Genomic DNA, 19,563 nt, shown 5'->3' on the forward strand with positions numbered 1-19,563 from the left:
GTGCCAGGTGCTAGGAAATGTGGTATGTGTATGTGTGTGTGTATATATATATATATATGTATGTATATGTATATATTTACTTCCAAAAGGAGTTTTATAATATTGAATAAAGATTCCTACAATTAAAATTACTCTGCAATATAATTATTTCCCCATACTTGTATCTGTGAAAGTATCTGTAAGGCTGGTGATATATGGTATATGGTGGATAATTTTAGGTAATACTGTCTAAGTTAGGGAAAAATTTCCCAGAAATGGTGACCTGAAGGTGACCAGTGTATTAGAGTGGTTTGGAATCCTCAGTTTCTCACATACAAGCTATATAATCTTGGATGAGTTATTTGATCTTTCTGACACCAATTTTACTCATCTTTAGATTGGAAAAAATAAAGCCTACTGGGAAGACTGAAATAACAATTAAAAACAAGTTGCCCAATCTAGTTTAACGCATGTAAGATAGTGTGATCACAGATTGTGTGGTAAAGCACATGGGGAAACATGTAGATGGAAGATGAAACAATGAAATAGAAGGTTAAGTTGTTAAGTCTAGCTCACAGAATGGTAAATACTAAGTCTGATTTTCTGTGCTCTGAGAGTACTCTTTCCTGCTAACCAGAATACCCGTAATTGTAAGGAGCACTAGTCAGCTTTTTCCTTATTAAAGTATTCTGAATATCAGACACAACTGCTACTATCACACATACACACATACACACACACACACTCACAAACACATGCAATAAGCATGCATTAAGAAGTTAATAATTTTAATTAATAATTTTCTGGTGTAAAATAGAATTATTTACATAGTAGTTATAGGAATATTTCTGTCTAGTAGATAAAAATATCATACACCATTAGTAGGAAGATAAGCAGGTGTGTTATTTTCCTACAGCTCTTTTAAGTAATGTCATGCATAATGTATTCTTATTGCAAAAGAATAAAAATAAAAGCAACATAGTCTAGTTACTGTTTGTTGATTTCCATGCGTGATTGCCAGAATGCAATTGTAATCTTTGCAGGTAAGAAGTTAAAAGCATATCCTTCAGGAATTAGTAAGAAAGTGTCTCTTACTCACAAATAAAAACATTAGCTTTAAAGTATTTTAAATACAGTCAAAGAATGTTCTAAAGTTCAGCCTCAGAGAGATCCACAGGCAAATGGAGAATAGCATGTCTCTGATCAAATATTGTTTGTGCCATATTTCTCAATGGAATAAAGAAACCACTCAATGAAATAATTGCCTTGAGGAATACTATTTTACAATTAAAGGACATAAGTTTCTTTTTTTTTTTTTTTTAATGAGGAGGACTAGCCCTGAGCTAACATCTGATGCCGATCCTCCCCTTTTTCTTTTTCTTGAGGGAGATTGGCCCTGGGCTAACATCCATGCCCGTCCTCTTCTACTTTATATGGGACGCCGCCATAGCCTAGGCCAGCAAGCAGTGCGTCAGTGCGCGCCTGGGATCCGAACCTGCGAACCTCAGGCCGCCGCAGCGGAGCTCGCGTACTTAACTGCTGTGCCACCGGGCTGGCCCCAAAGGACATAAGTTTCTAAGTTAACAACACGAACAACACACAGGAGTATACACACAAACACCTTACTTTGGTACACCTAAATGAATGATACATGACGCACTTCAAGTCTTATCATTGAATTTTAGAGCATTAGAGACAAAGATTTATAAGAGAAAAACAAACCAAGAAAAAGATCATATATAAGGGATTGGAAATAAAAATCATATTGCTTTTCATCAAAAAAGATGAAGGAAATGAAGTAATGCCTTTCCTGCATGAAAATGATCTTCAATCCAGCACTCTACCCTCAGTCAAAAAATATTAATCAAACGTGTGAATCTAATGATATTTCTGATATTTAAGGTTTTAAAAATGTGTCTCCTATTCACCCTTGCTGAGAGACCAATTGGAAAATGTTCTCCACCAAAATGAGGGCTCATATTGAGAAACAATATGTGTGGTCCAGTAACAAGGATCCAACAGAGAAGTGAGGCAAAAGGAATAGGCAGAATGATACTATTAGGAAGTTCCAGAAGGACAGCTGGGCTTCCATCTGGAAAGAAGGCAGTCCAGATTTCAGAGATCCAAGATGGAAGTCTACAGGGGGGAAATAAATAAGCAAACAAAAAAGATATTACTTGCTGCATTCACCATATTGACAGGGGTTTTATATTCAGTTCAAGAGCTTTGAGAAAAATTAATAAATTGGGCATCATCAAATTAAGATCTGCTTTGTAAAAGATACTCTTGAGAGAATGAAAATTTAAGCCAAAGACTGGGAGAAAATATTTGCACATCGTATATCTAGCAGAGGATTTGTATCTCAAAAATGTAAAGCACTCTCAAAATTCAATAATAAGAAATCAAACATCCCTATTAAGAATAGGCAAAAGATTTAAACAGATACTTCACCAAAGAACATATGCAGATGGCAAACAAGCATTGAAAAGGTGTTCAAGATCATTAATAATTAGATCAAGCCACAATAAGATATGTGTTAGAACTACTAAAATTTAGAAAAATTGCTCATGCCAAATGTGGGAGATGATTTGGAACCCCAGAAACTGCAGATGGAAATGTGTGATAGTAAAACCACTTGGAGAAATTTAGCAGTTTCTTAAAAAGTTAAACAAGCACCAACGACATGACTCATCCGTTTCACTTTTAGGTATTCAGATCAATGATCAAAAAAATGTACATGCACACAAAGACTTGTACTTGACTGTTTATAACAGCTTTGTTTGTAATAGACACCACCTGTGAACAATACCAATTCTTATTAACAGGTGAATGGATAAACAAATTGTGATATATTCATATAATAGAATAACTACTCAGTAGAGCTACTCATGGTGATAGTATACAAAATCCTTCTCTTGTATGATAGACAACCACTGACATAACTGAAAATCCAACGAAAAATCGGTAAAATTCAATAGAGACTTCAGGTTACATCTTTGACATACAAAGAACTGAGAAATTGTCCTTCCCCTCCTTACAGCAAGATAAAGCTGAACAAAATGAAAATCAATGACTTTTCTTGGACTCATCAGAAGACTGAGGTGACAGTGCAAACTGTCACCCTGAAATCTGGAGAGGTAAGCAAATAGAGTTGTAGCAGAGGTCTCTTACTTAGAGTAGAAACCACTGGAGGCATAAACTGATAGGAACATTTAAATGGTAATTTTGATGAGTTGCTGAAGGCTGAGTTTGGTCTAGTATGAGGAGAAACTCCTGGAAGCCACAGTCTTAGTTGGGCTCCCGCACTTTCACGGGCTTTACCTTCACGACGTCTATTCTTACTATAAAAATCTGAGGATGCTCCTCGTGGGACCCAGGCAAGGAGAGGGAAGAGTAATCTTTTTGAAATAGACTCAGACCTCTTTGCAACAAAGGCCTACTTTCCAGGGGGAAAGTTTTACCAGAATCTTGTCCCAGCATTATGAGGAAAGACATTCCTCAGATTCCAGCTCCCTCTAGCCTTCCTTTCTCAGCTAAGAGGAGGAAATTATATAAGAATCACTTGTGGAAGCCACAGGCTAGAGACACAGACCCACTAAAGGATTGAGATTTAATTGGAAGAAGATAGAATACTTGCCCTCTCTTATAACTTGCCACCGAACCAACAGGACTCCAATATAATAATAGTAGATTTCATTTGAAGAGCTGCAAGATACAGACCTTCTCTATACAGGAGAACTTAGCAAAGTACCAAGTCAAGAGGGTAGACAGAAACAAAGACATTGAAGGACTTTGAAACTATTGACCTACAGGTACAGTAAACACCAAATAAAGGGGCCGGCTCCGAGGTGTAGCTGCTAAGCTCACGAGCTCCACTGCTGGAGGCCCGGGTTCAGAACCCGGGCAGGCACCAATGCACCACTTGTCAGGCCATGCTGTGGTAGAGTTCCATATAAAGTGGAGGAAGATGGGCACAGCAGGGCCAGTCTTCCTCAGCAAAAAGAACAGCATTGGCATGGATGTTAGCTCAGGGCCGATCTTCCTCACACACACACAAAAAACAACACTAAATAAAGTGATTAACACAGATTCTCACACTAAAGTCCCGCTTACTCAGTTCCATTACCACTACAATATGTTTGGTTTTCAACAAAAAATGTCAAGTCCTGCCAAAGGCGAGAAAGAACACAGTCTGAAGAGACAAAGCAAGCTTCAGCACCAAACTCTGGTGTTGTAATTGTCATACAGAGAATTTAAGGTAGCTTTGAATACTGTGTGAAGAGGTCTAATGGAAAAAGAAGAAAGAATGCAAGAACAGATGGGTAATGTAATCAGAGAGATGGAAACTCTAAGGAAGACTCAAAAGAAATGCTAGAAATAAAAAAAAACCAAAACACTGCAACAGAAATAAGGAATGACTTTAATGGGTTCATTTATAGGCTGGACACAACTGAAAAGCTGAGGGAAGATCAGTAAACTTCAAAATATATCAATAGAAACTTCTCAAATTAAAATGCAAAGAGAAAAAAATGAAAAAATAAAGCAGAATATCAAAGAACTGTAGGAGAATTTCCAAAGTGTGTTTTGGAATCAGAAGGAGAAGAAGGAGAGAACAAAACTGAAGAAATATTTGAGGAAGTAATGGCCGAGAATTTTCCAAAATTAATGACAGACAACAAACCACCTATCCAGGAAGCTCAGAGAACACCAAGCAAAATAAATACTAAAAACAAAGAAGCCTCTATCTGGGCCTTGTCATATTCAAACTGCAGAAAATGACAGAAAGGGAAAATCTCGAATGAAGTAAGGGGGAAAAAACACACAACACCTTCCCTGTAGAGGAACAAAGATAAGAAGAATAGTACAGTGATATATTTAAAGCATTAAAAGAAAAAATCCTGCTAACCTAGAATTCTATGCCCAGTGAAATTATACTTTAAAGGCAAAAGACAAAGACTTTCTCAGACCAACAAAAACTGAGGGAATTCAATGCAGGCAAACCTGCCATGTGAGAAATGATAAAAAGAAGTTTATTAGGGAGAGTGAAATGATATAGGTCAGAAACACAGATCTACATAAAGGAACGAAGAGAATTAGAGAAGGAATAAATAAAGCTAAAATAAAATCACTTTTTTTCTTATTCTGAATTGACCTAAAAATAACTGTTCAAAGTAATAGTAAAGATATTGGGTGATTATGGCATAGAGGTAATTGAAATGAATAACAGCGATGTCACAAGGGACAATAGGGAGGAATTGAGATATTGTTTAAGGTACAGGTGCTACATGTGAAGAATACTGTTATTTAAAGGTGGAACTGGATTAGGGAAAAAAGTATATTGTAGATGGTAGGGCAAGCAATAAAAATTTATTACAAGAAGTATAATTTACATACCAAAAGATGAGATTAAAAAGAATTATATAAAATACTCAGATAAAACCAGAACATATAGAAAAAGAGGCCTCTGGCAATGAAAGAAATAAGGTTACAAAAAAGACAGCTTATCAGAAAGAGAAAAACAAAACAAGACTCAGGTATATGTTGTCTACAAGAAACTCCATTTAAATATAAAGACTCAGGCTACAAGTAAAGAGATGGGAACAGATATACCGCATTACTACAAATCCAAAGAAAGCTGGCATGGCTAGATTAATTACAGATAAAACAGTCTTTAGAACAAGGTAAATTATCAGAGATGAAGAGGGATACTAGATAATAACAAAGGAGTCAACTCTCCAGGAAGATATAACAATCTTTAATGTGTGTGCATGTAATAAGTAGGTCAAAATATTAGGGCAATAACTGATAGAACTGATAGGAGAAAGAGAAAATCCACCATTATCATTGGAGACATCAAATATCCCTGTCAGTAACTGATAAGTCAAACAGGCAGAAACCTAGTAAAGATATGGTTGACCTTTTCAGAACTATCAATCAGCTTGATCTAATTGGCATTTACAGAATACTCCATCCCCAAACAGGAGAAGACACATTATTCTTGAGTATGCATGGAGCATTCAGCAAAATAGACCACATTCAAGGACAAATTTAAAAGAATGAAATCATGCAAAGTATGTTCTCAGGTCACAATGGACTAGGACTAGAATTCAGTATCAGAAAGATAGCTGCAAAATGTGCAAATATTTAGAAACTTAACAATTCACTTTTAAATAACACTTTGGTCAAAAAAATCTCAAGAAAAATTTAAAAATATTTTGAACTACATGAAAAGGAAAATGCAACTTATCAAACTTTGTGGGATGCAGCAAAAGCAGTACACAGAGGAAAATATATATGTATTAAATGCATATATTAGAAAAAAATCAATAACTTAAGCTTGTACCTTAGGACACTAGATAAAGAAGAGCAATTTCAGCCTAAATGAGCAAAAGAAAAGAAATAATAAAAATTAGAGCAGACAGCAATACAGTTAAAAACAGGAAAACAATAGAGAAAATCAACAAAAGCAAAACCTCCTCTTTAAAAGGTCAATAAAATTGATAAAGACTCTAGCCAAACTTGCCAAGGAAAATAAGAGAAGACACAAATTACTAATAGCGTGAATGAAATACGGGTCAACATTATTGTTCTTATGAACATTAAAAGGATAATATAAGGATACTAAAAATGACTATATGCCCCAATATTTGTTAAGTTAGATGAAATGAACCAATTCCTTGAAAGACATAAATTCTCAAAACTCAGGTAAGAAGATAGAAATAATCTGAATAGATCTATATCTATTAAAGAAATTGAATCAGTAATTAATGCCCTTCCACAGAAGAAATTAGGCCCAGATGATTTAGCCGGTGAATTCTTCCAACTATTCACGAAAGAACTGCTGCCAATTCTTTATAATCTCTTCCAGACAATAAAAATAGAAGGAACACTTCCTAGTACATCTCTGACTGGTATTAACCTAGTTCCAAAACTCAACAAAGACATTAAAATAAAGGAAAATACATACTAATGTCTCTCATGAACAGAGAAAAAAAATTCTCAACAAAATATTAGCTACATGAATTAAACAATAAATAAAAATAGTTATAAACGATGAAATATTGGCATTTATTCTGCATCTGCAAGGCTGGCTCTACATTTTAAAATTAATCAATATAATCCACTCTATCAACAGACTGAAGGAGAAAGATCATATGATTATATCAGTTCACACAGAAAAAGGATTTAACAAAATCCAACAGCTAATCATGATAAAAACCCTCAGAAAGCTGGAAATACAGGGGAAAATCCTCAGTTTGATAAAGAACTTCTACAAAAACCTACAGTCAATGTTATACTTAATGGTGAAAAATGAGATACTTTCCTCCTAATATCAGGAACAAGATAAGAATGTTCTCTCACCAGTCCTATTCAACATGTACTGGAATTCCTAGTTAGTGCAATTACACAAGGAAAGCAAATAAAAGGTATGTAGATTGATAAGGAAGAAATAAAACTGTCTCTATTTCTTCCCCCAAAGTCTCTTACAACTTATAAGCGACTATAGCATAGTCCCAGATACACATTGACATATAGAAGTCAATTGCTTTCCTATGTAATAACAATGAAAAATTAACGTTTAAATGAAAAAAAAATGCCATTTGTAATAGCACAGAAAACGATAATTAGACATAAATCTGTGAAAATATTTACAGACCTAGCTACACAAAATTATACACTCTGATGAAAAAAAATTTTTAGTGATATAAATAAATGGAGAGATACTCCATGTTCATTGTTTGGGAGCCTCAGAATAGTTAAGATGTCAATTCTTCCCCGTTTGATCCAAAGTGTCAGCACAATCCCAATCACAATCACAGCAAACTATTTTGTTGATATTGACAACCTGATTCTAAAGCGTGGAAAGGGTAAAGACTAGAATAGCCACACAAAACTGAAGAAGAAAACAGTTGGAGGATTCACTCCACCTGATTTAAAGATGCAAAATACAACTCTAAAAGCATGGTTAATGAAAATTTAGACTTTATTAAAACTAAAATCTTCTGTTCCACAAGTGACATTGTTAAGAAAATGAAAAAACAGGGAAAATATTAGCAAAATGCATATCTGATAAAGGATTTGTATCCAAGTATACAAAAAACTCTTAATTCTTAACAATAATAAAGCAAAGGACCCCTGTTAAAACACATGCATAAGACCTGAACAGACAACTCACCAAGGAAGATATACAGATGGCAAATAAACATAAGAAAAAGTGCTCAACATTATTTGTCGTTAGGGATGTCAAAATTAAAGCAATAATATGATACCACTAACCATATTTGAATGTTTAAAATCCAAAGAACTTACAATACCAACTGCTGGGAAGGATGCAGAGTAATGGAAACTCTCATTCACTGCTATTAGGAATGAAAAATGGTACCACCACTTTGGAAAATAGTTTTCCAGTTTTTTTATAAAACTAAACATAGTCTTATCACATTCCAAACAATACAGTCTGAAAATGGAGGTGGAAAAAAAAGAAAAATAACTTTAAAGTGGAGAAACCTGACAAGTACTACCTCAAGCCAGATCGTCAATGTAAATACAAACAGTGACTAGTCATCTTGATGCTATGTGCCTTTACTATTGATGTGATGAAAATGCACTTTACTTCTGTGGTCTTCCTCCCAAAAATACATTACTCCAGTCTAACTATGAGAACGACATCAGACCAATTTCAGTTGAAGGGCATTCTACAAAATACTTGACTAGTCCTCTTAAAAAATGTCAAAGTCATCAAAAACAAGAGTAGTTTGAGAAGCTATCACAACCAAGAGCCTAAGGAGATAGGACTACTCTGTGTAATGTGGTAACCTGGATGGGATCCTGGAAAAGAAAAAGGACATAAGGTGAAAACTAAAGAAATCCAAATAAAGTATGGACTTATCAATTAGTTAATTAACTAATGTTAGCTCATTAATTGTGACAAATGTATGATACTAATGTGAAATGGAAAAAATAGGGCGACCTGCATAATGTGATATATATAAGAACATTGCATTCTTCCTCATAATGCTGTAAATCTAAAACTCTTCTAGAACAACAGCAACAAAAAAACCCGCTCTATTTAAAAAGTATGTATATAGGGGCCGGCCCAGTGGCATAGCAGTTAAGTTCTCGCGCTCCACTTCCGTGGCCTGGGGTTCGCAGGTTCGGATCCCAGGCACGAACATACGCACCGCTTATCTAGCCATGCTGTGGCGGGGTCCCGTATAAAGTGGAGGAAGATGGGCACAGATGTTAGCCCAGGGCCAATCTACCTCAGCAAAAAGGGAAGAATTGGCAACAGATGTTAGCTCAGAGCTAATCTTCCTCACCAAAAAAGAAAAATCATTGGAGTAATTTCTTGAAAAAATAGATTAAAGAATTGAGTGTACATTCTGTGGGGAATTGGACAGAATAAGTAATGATTTTTAGAGTGGAAGGGTGCTTTCACTTCATAAGTTTCTCATGAAATGTCATTTTAATGATTTAAATTATTCTATACCTTTAACTTTAGTAATAATAAAATAAAATTTTAATAAGGATTACTAAATTTGAAAATGTCCAAGAAAATCATTTATTCTACATTTTTGTCACTTTTAATAGATAGCACTTTGTCTTGGCTATGTCAGGGTCACTTACAACAGTCTGCTGTCTGCATCGCTTTATCAGTGTTTGCTGTGTCTGTGTGTTTTAATTCCTTCCTTTTCACTTTCACAACATCTTCACATTTCATTTCCTTTTGTTTCCGGCAGCTTCATTGTGGCTCATAGGTTTCCCTTTCCACGACAGAAGTTTACCCTCTCTTTAATTTCCTTAAAACATTTAAGAAATGTGAGTCATCTTGAGTTTGTCTCTATGACAGTACATTTGTTTTCTTTTCACATAAATTACATTGCAAATAGAACCACTTTTTTCGTTTAAAAATGAGCATCCCAAATCCTGTAGTCCTGTTTTGGTTTTCAAAACTGGAAGTTACAAGTTTTGTTTTAACATATAATGTGGGACTATTACAAACAAGATTTTCTTGATTTTACATTTTCCAGTCTAGATCTGAAATGACTAAGGGAAGGGCCCTGTCAGGCCAGGGACATTGTTCACCGTAGCCACTAATTCCTTGCTTGTCTTGACATTCATATTCTCAAAGAATGTGGGCCTCCAGCAGATTTCACAAGACGAAAAATCATTTATTTAAGACCTCAGCAGGGAATAATCATATCTCTAGCAGATACTAAAAGATGTAGGGAGGTCTACCACTTCTATGGCATTTAACATTTCCAAAGAAGAAATTTTAGAAAGCAAGGATCAGTACTTATGTATCAACTTTTGAAACATTTTTGGCTATAAGTCTCTTATAGTCTCTGAATTTTTGTATATTTTAGTGATGCAAATTTTAATGAAAGGTGAGTAAAATGTTGTTTTAACAAAGAATAATTTTTTATTTTTATGGAAACTAAAATGTATAGACAATGGAAAGGAGGTTTCACCTAATTTGAATAAAAGATATTGAGAATCTATACGATAATATTCTGAATTAAATGTGGGGAGAAAGGAAGTCTGAAATAAGGCATAATTTATTCAGATTTTTATTTTATGGAAACATTTCTTTTTCCTCGAAGCAAATAATCACGTTGGTAAAGATATGATGCTATCATATCATGACTTTCTGTTGAACATTAACATTTTCAATCTATAGATAATGGCAATCTTGCTGAGATAATATTTTAAAACTAAGATTAGAGTATTACTTAATAATTTCTGATTTCTTAGAGTGTATTCTGATATGTCAACAATAATCTCTATACCTTTTCACGATGGCATATATGAAATGAAATGTTTTGATAAAATTTAACTGCAAGATATAGAAAAGTTAATGTAAAGTCTATAATAGTAACAAAAATGATAGTCTTTAAAATGGTGACTCCTTTGTATTGTATGTTCAGTTAATTACCAAGCACCACTCGTTCTTCACTGGGATTGCAACACATAAATTTTTCTTTCCCTTCTTTCCATTCCCATTACTACTTTGGACCCAGATATTTAAAGCTAACTAGATTATAGCAAGTATAATTTAGACAGTTCCCTTCAATGTACTTTTTCTTCACTGAACTATAGAACATTCTAGAAAAATATATGATTTCAGCAAAAAGATAGGACCTATGATCTTGAAAGATGTAAATAACGCAAGTTTGATGTAATCATTTAAATTCTCATTTTAATCATCTGCAAAATGGGAATAAAAATAGGGACATATTATGTTCTGATGACTTAGATTGTATTGAAGGCTACATACACACACACGGACACGCACACACGGACACGCACAGATATGGTGATATGATTGCAAATTATTTTCTGCTCTAGGTTACTCACAGAAAATCTATTTTAATTCACAGAGGACAAAACTCTATTTCTTGTGATATAAGTACTCTTTAATAATAACCACTTAAAAATTTTGAGGCCAACCCACTGAGCATGTAAGGTAAAAAGGAAAATAGTTTTAAAATAATGACAGACTAAATTTAATTCATGGCCATTTCAACATAGTAAAATAGTATCATAAAATTATACCTTTATAAGTAAATAAGGATGAGAGAACAAAGATTTCTGACGTTATTCCATGCCCAAGCCTAATCCCATGACACACTGCATTCCTAAATTCATCCTTGAGGCACACCATCTTGTGGCTCATTCTACCTCCTAACGTCACTGACCCCTACGCATGCCCTATATTCACTTCATTCTTTTTTTTGGTGAGGAAGATCAGCCCTGAGCTAAGATCTGTTGCCAATTCTCCTCTTTTTGCTGAGAAAGATAAGCCCTGGGCTAACATCCGTGCCCATCATGCTCTATTTTATATGGGGGACGCCATCACAGCATGGCTTGATAAGCAGCGCATACATCTGCGCCAGGGATCTGAACTCACGGATCCCTGGCCCGGAACTGGAGTGTGCAAACCCAACCACTACACCACTGAGCTGGCCTCTATTCACTCCGTTCTTGACTTTCTGTAGTTTAAAATAAAATAAAGGTCTAGGATAGAAGCAAAATGATTTTCAGGGAATAGAATGAGTGTGCATTTTTGCACATATTTTACTGTTAAATAGGCATTTGGAGACGTAGCGCGTGAAGACACCCTGGGAGGGGTATCCAACCTAGAGTTTTGAGATCAGACAAAGCTTTTTGTAGGAAGGATGTAAAAAACAAGATTTTAATTCCACTTTGGCAACTTCTTTACTCACTCATTCTTTCATAGACATTTTTTTTCAAAGTTGTCTACATTGGATTTTTCTCTCTCAACTCCCATAAACCCAACATCTCATTCTAATCTTTCTGTTGCTATTGCATCAATTAAGCTGCATTGTAATCATTAAATTTAGTAAATTCACTTTACAATTTATAAAAGTACTAACTCTGTAAAACTTCTAGAAAACTTTTCCGTCTTTGTTTTCCTTAACAAAATACAAAGTTATCTTGACATATCTTCTTTCACCTATTTCTTGAACATTATTGTTCCTCAGGATTCTGTCTTTGTCAGCTTACACCCAAACTCCTTTGCTTAATCTCATGTCCTATTAGCAAACATGTTTTGAATATTCTTCTTCCTAAATTGTCTGTCTCTTCTCTGTTGCTTCTATCTCAGCTTTAATTTTAAAATTTACCATTTTTGTCTTTTTCTGGACTCCCTGCTAGAATTTTCATCCTCCATGCTTCTGGCAGCTATATAGACATTTCTAAAACACATTTTCCTTCCCCTCCACAGTTTCAAACTGGTATCCAAAATGTGTTGTGCACTGTCTAGAGGTCAGGCACAAAATGGTAGAATTTTTATATCTGTTAGTTTTGTCTCCTACATTCTAATTTTTATTTTTGTATATGTTTTTGTATATGTTTTATCAAGTATAATGTATAATTTATAAACATTAAAAGCTATTATTGTGGAGGTCATACTTCATAATGGAGTGAAAAATGAAAAAGATCACTGGTGGATAGAATCAACCACAAATTATTAAAAGCTTCCACAATTCATGGTATTTTGTATTGAGCACAATGCAAATGAATCACATACGATTTCTCAGCCTCACTCAGCTATCTTTTATTGAACGCTTATTATAATCCAAACACAATAATAGGTGCATTATATTCAAATCATTCTTTGTTTATATAAAACTTATTTATTTGAATCTATTTTCCTATTTTTTAAAGGAGGTCATTTAAGATGATTTGTATATTTGAATGGGAGAAGTATTATCCATGTTGTATTAACTATGGAATATAAATTGGGCTTTTTTTGTTAGAGTAACCTAACTACAAACCTAATATAAAAGTGATACAGCTCACATCATGTGACTTTACTCAGTAATTTTTCCTGTGAAATATTATCCTGGTAGCATCCCTGCCAAGAGATGTTATGGTTGTAAATATGTAGGATGCTGTGAATGGCTCTCTCACAGTCCCTGGATTTCTTGACTCAAAAATTTAAGATGGCAATATCACGTTGGATGAAAACGATTCCTAATTTCAACTCTTAAACACACTATGAACATATGCATGTGTTTAGAAGTGAGCAGAAGGTCATTTGACTGGCTACTTTGGAGAGGATTGGAAGAGTGTCTGTATAAATGAAGAACTGAGTCACATACTATTATATTTACCTTTTGAGTCCACATTACAGCTTCTTATTCAAATGTATCCATATCTGATGTTTATATTAATCTCTTTCCTAATGAAACCGAAAGCATTTTTTATTCAGCAGATATAGATGCAAATTGACCTCATAGAGATTTTTCTGGGTTTTTTTTGGCTTCTATTTTCATTTATTTAAATTTTCTTGGGATGGAAATGCAATGCAACAAGTCACTTTCTCTTAGAAAATATAAATGTGTGATAATTAGGGGCCCAGAGAATTCTGAGAAGCACGGGATTAGCCCCGCAGTGATGCGAGCTCGCATCTGCAGCTGTTCTAAAAATGTTGCAGAGACCTCATTCTGCTTCCATGAAAATGAAATCTGTTTCCTAGCACTTCCACGCGGAAAGAAATTGGTGACTGTGTCTGTTTAAACCCATTTACTACTTAATTTTTTATTGTATCTTTTCCAACTAGGCTATTGGGAAAATAATGCACCTTTGCAGGTTGATACTACTGTAAATTTGTGATTTACAGCCACAAAAGTATTTCAGTATTGCTTAGTGATTCTTCTATTTTTTTCTAGTTAACATTCTCTCACATTTTCCTCACTGCTTGTTTCAAATCTTGTCCATTCCCCTCTTTCTTTCAGACCCACCTTCTCCCCCAATCATTTCCTATTTCATAGAGAAAATAGAAGTTCCCACAAGATAAATTCCTCAACTTTCTGCCACCAAAGTCACATCCCTAAGAGCCTACAGTAATTTTCCTTCTTTCCTCCTATTCTGCACTGTCTCCATTGCCACTTATCTTCTAATTATCTCCCTCTGTGTCCTTTTCTCTTGATTTAAACATGATCAAGTCTTTCCCATATTGAAACAACCTTCTGGGCTGGCCTGGTGGCGCAGGGGTTAAGCGTGCATGCTCTGCTTCAGCGGCCCGGGGTTCGCAGGTTCGGATCCCGGGCGCGCACTAATGCACCACTTCTCAAGCCATGCTGTGGCGGCGTCCCATGTAAAGTAGGGGAAGATGGCAACGGATGTTAGCCCAGGGCCAATCTTCCTCAGCAAAAAAAAAGAGGAGTATTGGCATCGGATGGTAGCTCAGGGCTGATCTTCCTTGCACACAAAAAAAATAATAGTAAAAAATAAATAAATAAAACAACCTTCCGACAACTTTACATATTGAAATATAAAAAGATGTGATCAATACGATCAGATTTCAAATTCTAACCCAGCTTTCTCTCCTGTGCTTATATCTCTATATACCATTGATGTCTGGATGCTTCCACAAGAAAATCACTCAGATGCACTTCAAATTCAGTACATGCATAAGTGATACTGACATCCCCCTCTCCCTTGCCATCTTGTTTCTGTACCTGGTCCTCCTAGGTTTTTCTTCTCCTTAGGTCAACAGCCTTCAAGACCTTGTAATTCTACATTTAAATATTTCTGGCCTCCACAACTGTTGTTATATTTCCACTGCTACTGTATTAATCAGGCCATTACTATTGTTTTACTAGATTAGTGCCCCTGACACCTCACAAATGTCTCAATTCTCCCAGTTGTACCCACCAATACATTCCCCTCCCTGCAACTGAACTGATGTCATTAAAATAAAGTTTACTCTTGTTAATCTCCTACATAAAATCTTCAAGAGGCTCTCCATTGCCTTCAGATAAAATGTGAGCTCCTCGACTGGCAATGCCTGCCCCTTCTTGATATAATCTTTCTCTAAATCCAGAGCTTATATTTTATCATAATTTCTTTTCCCTCTGCATTTAGAAGCTCAACTTCTCTTACTTCTTCAAAAGTATCCAGTGTCATACTCATCTCAAAATCTTTACATAGATGTTTCCTCCTGGAATACTTCTTCCCTGACAATTTTCCCAGATGATTCCATTTTATCTTCCAAGCTTATTCTTATCTCCTCTTAAAGGTCCCTGCTACCTGATCTCATAATGCTCTAGACTATTCTTTTCACAGAAACTTGATGATGTTGCTTGCCTAATAATTCTGTCTCCTTCATTAGGTTCTTAGTTCCTTATATTGATACCTTATTTCACTTGTCATTGATGAATTCCTAGTACCTAGCATATTACCTTGCACATAGATTGGGATCAAATATATTTCTTTAAAATATCTTTAAACCTTAGCAAAATTTAAATCCAGTAATTTGTGTTATGATTAGCATATTTGAAATGAACATGATCATACATAACTTTTAGTTCTAAGAAAGTTGTAATTTTACATGTTCCATATGCATATTAAGGCAATACAATACTTATATGAATTTATATTTTATAGATTTATAATATCCACAACTGAATTTTCAAAGAGGTAATTTATAACTCAAATTTAATTTCTACATGATCTAGAATAGCCATTAAGAAATTAGACTTACCATAAATATTTGATATGAATTAAATTAATTACATCACATAATGGCATAAAATCATTTATTTTAACACTATTTAATTGATAGTCAAGGTATAGTAGAAAATGCTGGAATTCTGAATCTGACAAACCTGAATTTTAACCCAAGATATGCCACTCACCTGCTGAGTGAAATTGGACAATATCAAAACAAAAGCTACCATTTATTGAATGACTTCCATATGCTTACATAGTCTGTCAGTCTTCATACTATGTTGTTAATTCAATACTACCATGTTAATTTCTCTATATTAATATATTTAATATATTCTTACTTATATGAGAGTGGAGGGAATTAAAACCCATGTAGCTTAAGAATGTAGAATGAATAAATAACATAACTGAGATCCAAACAGCATGTTTTTTCATTATACCATTTATCTTCTCAGAATTTGAGTTTTATTGTAAAGATTACAGTTTACTTGTTAATCAAGTAGTAGAGTGATTTGCACAGAGAAAACCCTCAATGAATGGTAGTTACTATTTTTTAATTGGGTCAATATATTAAATCTCAAAATCCCAGTTTAGTTTCTTGCCCTCTGGAGTAATGGTGCCTTCCAACAGAATTGATCCCCTGACCCCTCCTTTCACACCAGCGATGAGTGATGAAAGAGAAAGTCACTACGTGCTACTACTATTTATCATCCTTTCGTTACGCCATCTTACACTTCCTTTTCCCTCTCTGCCCTCCACCCTCCCACCATTCCTGCAGAAGCTGGGTGAAGACTCGTTCTAAGTTTAGTCGTTGGTACAACAGAATTTTCTATGAGTCTTTTGTAAATGTGGGAGCTCCCACCTCCTGGATTAGAGGAACGTGAATTGTCAGCAGCAGGTACATGAAGGCTTATGTTTGTATGAAAATATTACATGAGCGTTATATTTAAGTCATTTCTATTCTTATTTTATGTATAGTGCTTTTAAGGTGTTTTTCTAAGTTAATCGGGGAGGAATACTTGTATTTGAAGAAAATTAAAACCATCCATAGTTGAAGGATCTTGACTATGGGTGTGTTCCGCTTATGTTGAAGCCTGATGTAACGAGAACATATGAAAGACTGCAGTGAGGTGCTGGGTTAATCGTGTAAAGATAGCAAAAGCTGCTGGGTTAATCGTGTAAAGATAGCAAAATTTTTCAGAAGCAGGTGATAATTTAGGGAAGGACGAGACGCAACATATCTTTACCACATTTTTCCTGGCCTTGTTTCATAAAGAAGGTGCCGAGCTGCTTGTGACACAGTCCTGGCAGAAAACAGCTAAGAATTTTCTCTATCGTTAAGTAATTTAGGAAAAACTTCACTAACGATGTGTTTTTTCTGTTTAAAGGGGTATTTAAAACAGTTGAACTCTACTGTTTGTTGATCAAAATCCACAGTCATCAAATCCACCTGCACTTTGGGAATACCCAGTTCCCTCCCTGAACGAAATCTCTGCTTGGAAACTTCCAGCAACACGGAAAGCCCTTTTTGCAGTAATCTTTTCATGATAGACTGTAAAATACAATTTCTCAAAATGACTAGCAAATCAATTATTCTTCTGAGCCTGGTGGTTCTTCACAGCACATTTATAAATGGAAAAACAGCATGTAAGTGGCAGTTGGTGGAGGAATGGCATACACAACCCTCATCGTATGTGGTGAATTGGACACTATCAGAAAACATCTGCACGGACTTTAGTGGAGATTGTTGGTTTGGGGATGTAAGTACTAAAATGAGTCCTTTAGGCAATCAAGTTGTTCCCCAGATTTGCCCTTTGCAAATTCAATTAGGAGACATTCTTGTAATTTCTTCTGAACCATCTCTTCAGTCTCCAGAAATAAATTTGATGAATGTTTCTGAAGCATCATTCGTTGACTGTGTGCAAAATACCACAACTGAAGATCAGTTACTTTTTGGTTGCAAGCTGAAAGGAATGCACACTGTTAATTCTCGGTGGCTGAGTGTTGGGACACATTATTTTATCACAGTAATGGCAAATGGTCCATCGCTTTGTCAACTGGGACTTCGACTAAATGTGACTGTAAAAGAGCAGTTCTGCCAGGAATCTCTGAGTTCAGAATTTTGCTCTGGGCATGGTAAATGTCTGTCTGAAGTTTGGAGCAAGACATACAGCTGCCATTGTGAGCCTCCATTTTCTGGAAAATACTGCCAGGAAGTTGATGCATGTTCTTATAAACCATGTGAAAATAATGGCAGTCACATTAATAAAAGAGGAAAATGGAATAAGCAAGGATACGAATGTATCTGTCACCCACCATTTACAGGTAAGATTATTTTTAAAAATTGCATAATTCTACTAAAATAGAAAAATAAACTAAATTCATAAACTGTTACTTAAAAAAACAAGCTACATTTTAAAAAATTTTGTAGATTTTTTAGAATGGGCTAAATTTGGATTCTGGACATAGAAAAATCCTATCAGGCATTCTCTAAAAGAATTCTTCTGCTTATTTAAAAAGGATTTCTTAAAGACACATATGTTTTACCCTGAAATACCTATTTTCACATCTTTCACAAATTCCACTCTTAATGTCTCATATATTAAAAAAGAATATTATCAGAATAATATTAGTCACTGAATGAAATTCACAAGCTTTTGGGTTCAACAGTTCTGGGTGATAATGTGGACGTGAGTGCAGATCCAAGTTGCAGAAAGCAAGGAGCTGTGTGGTTGTGGGGAAGCGTGAAGTTGTTTGCGAGAGTTGGAGAGGAAAAGATCATTGTGAGCCAAGAGCAATGTTCGTAATGGACGTTGATGTAGCACCTATAATGTAATTGATAGATCATAGTGACAGGGAAGGAAAGAGCATGATATAACTAATAACTGGTTATAATAAAATAAATGAGAGGCAATGAGGAGGAAAGTTTGTAAAAGGAAGATGTTTGGTGTGTGGATGAAGCCGGAAGAAGGGTAATTTAAAAACAACGTGGACGATACTACCTAAGGCTAAAGTGAGGATTTAAGGGAAAATAACTCTCTCTACTTGAAAGTTTACTAGGGAATTTGGGTCATCATCAGAAAGTGAAGAGAAACATTGAGAAATGTAGGGAATTTTGAAAGTTTGGGAACATATGAAGGGGTTTCTTTTAATGAGAGTTCCAGGGACCTGGCATGGAGAGTTCCAAGGGTAGTGGGTAAGACAGGGATGATCTAACAAAGGGAAATACTTGATGTAGTTTGCAGAGATAGTATAGGAAAACAACAGGTTGGTAGTATAATGTGGTCGTGAGAGAGGAAGGAGGGTGAGCAGCAGATATGACTAGAGCAGATCAGGCTCAGGGATGTAACTGTAATTTTGTTGGGCAGGCTTTGGCAAATTCAACAAGGTTTTTCTTCCATGTGCCTGGGAAGACTCCATTGGAGCCAAGTTTGAGGAGGCTGTATGATAAAATGTAATAGAATACTTTAATAAGCCATTGTGAGGTCTAAAATTTAGCTAAGCCAATCTTTCAAGGAGTAATTTTAGACTCAATAGTAGGGAAGTACCAAGGCCATTTCAGAAGTTAATCCCAGCAGTATACACCGAACATCCTCTCTCTGT

At 35.2% G+C, this 19,563-nt stretch overlaps 1 protein-coding gene across 1 annotated transcript in view; it reads left to right on the forward strand.

Moving 5' to 3' along the window:
* The first annotated feature begins 17,534 nt into the window (after positions 1-17,534).
* Positions 17,535-19,563, forward strand: part of EYS (eyes shut homolog) — a 1,424,867-nt gene continuing 1,422,838 nt past the window's right edge. Inside the window, exon 1 of the mRNA XM_058554077.1 lies at positions 17,535-18,285. Within this exon, the coding sequence (XP_058410060.1) occupies positions 17,535-18,285 (751 nt within the window). The remainder of the gene's footprint in view (positions 18,286-19,563) is intronic.

This window comes from Diceros bicornis, chromosome 14 (assembly GCF_020826845.1).
Source record: "Diceros bicornis minor isolate mBicDic1 chromosome 14, mDicBic1.mat.cur, whole genome shotgun sequence".
Classification (NCBI taxonomy): domain Eukaryota; kingdom Metazoa; phylum Chordata; class Mammalia; order Perissodactyla; family Rhinocerotidae; genus Diceros; species Diceros bicornis.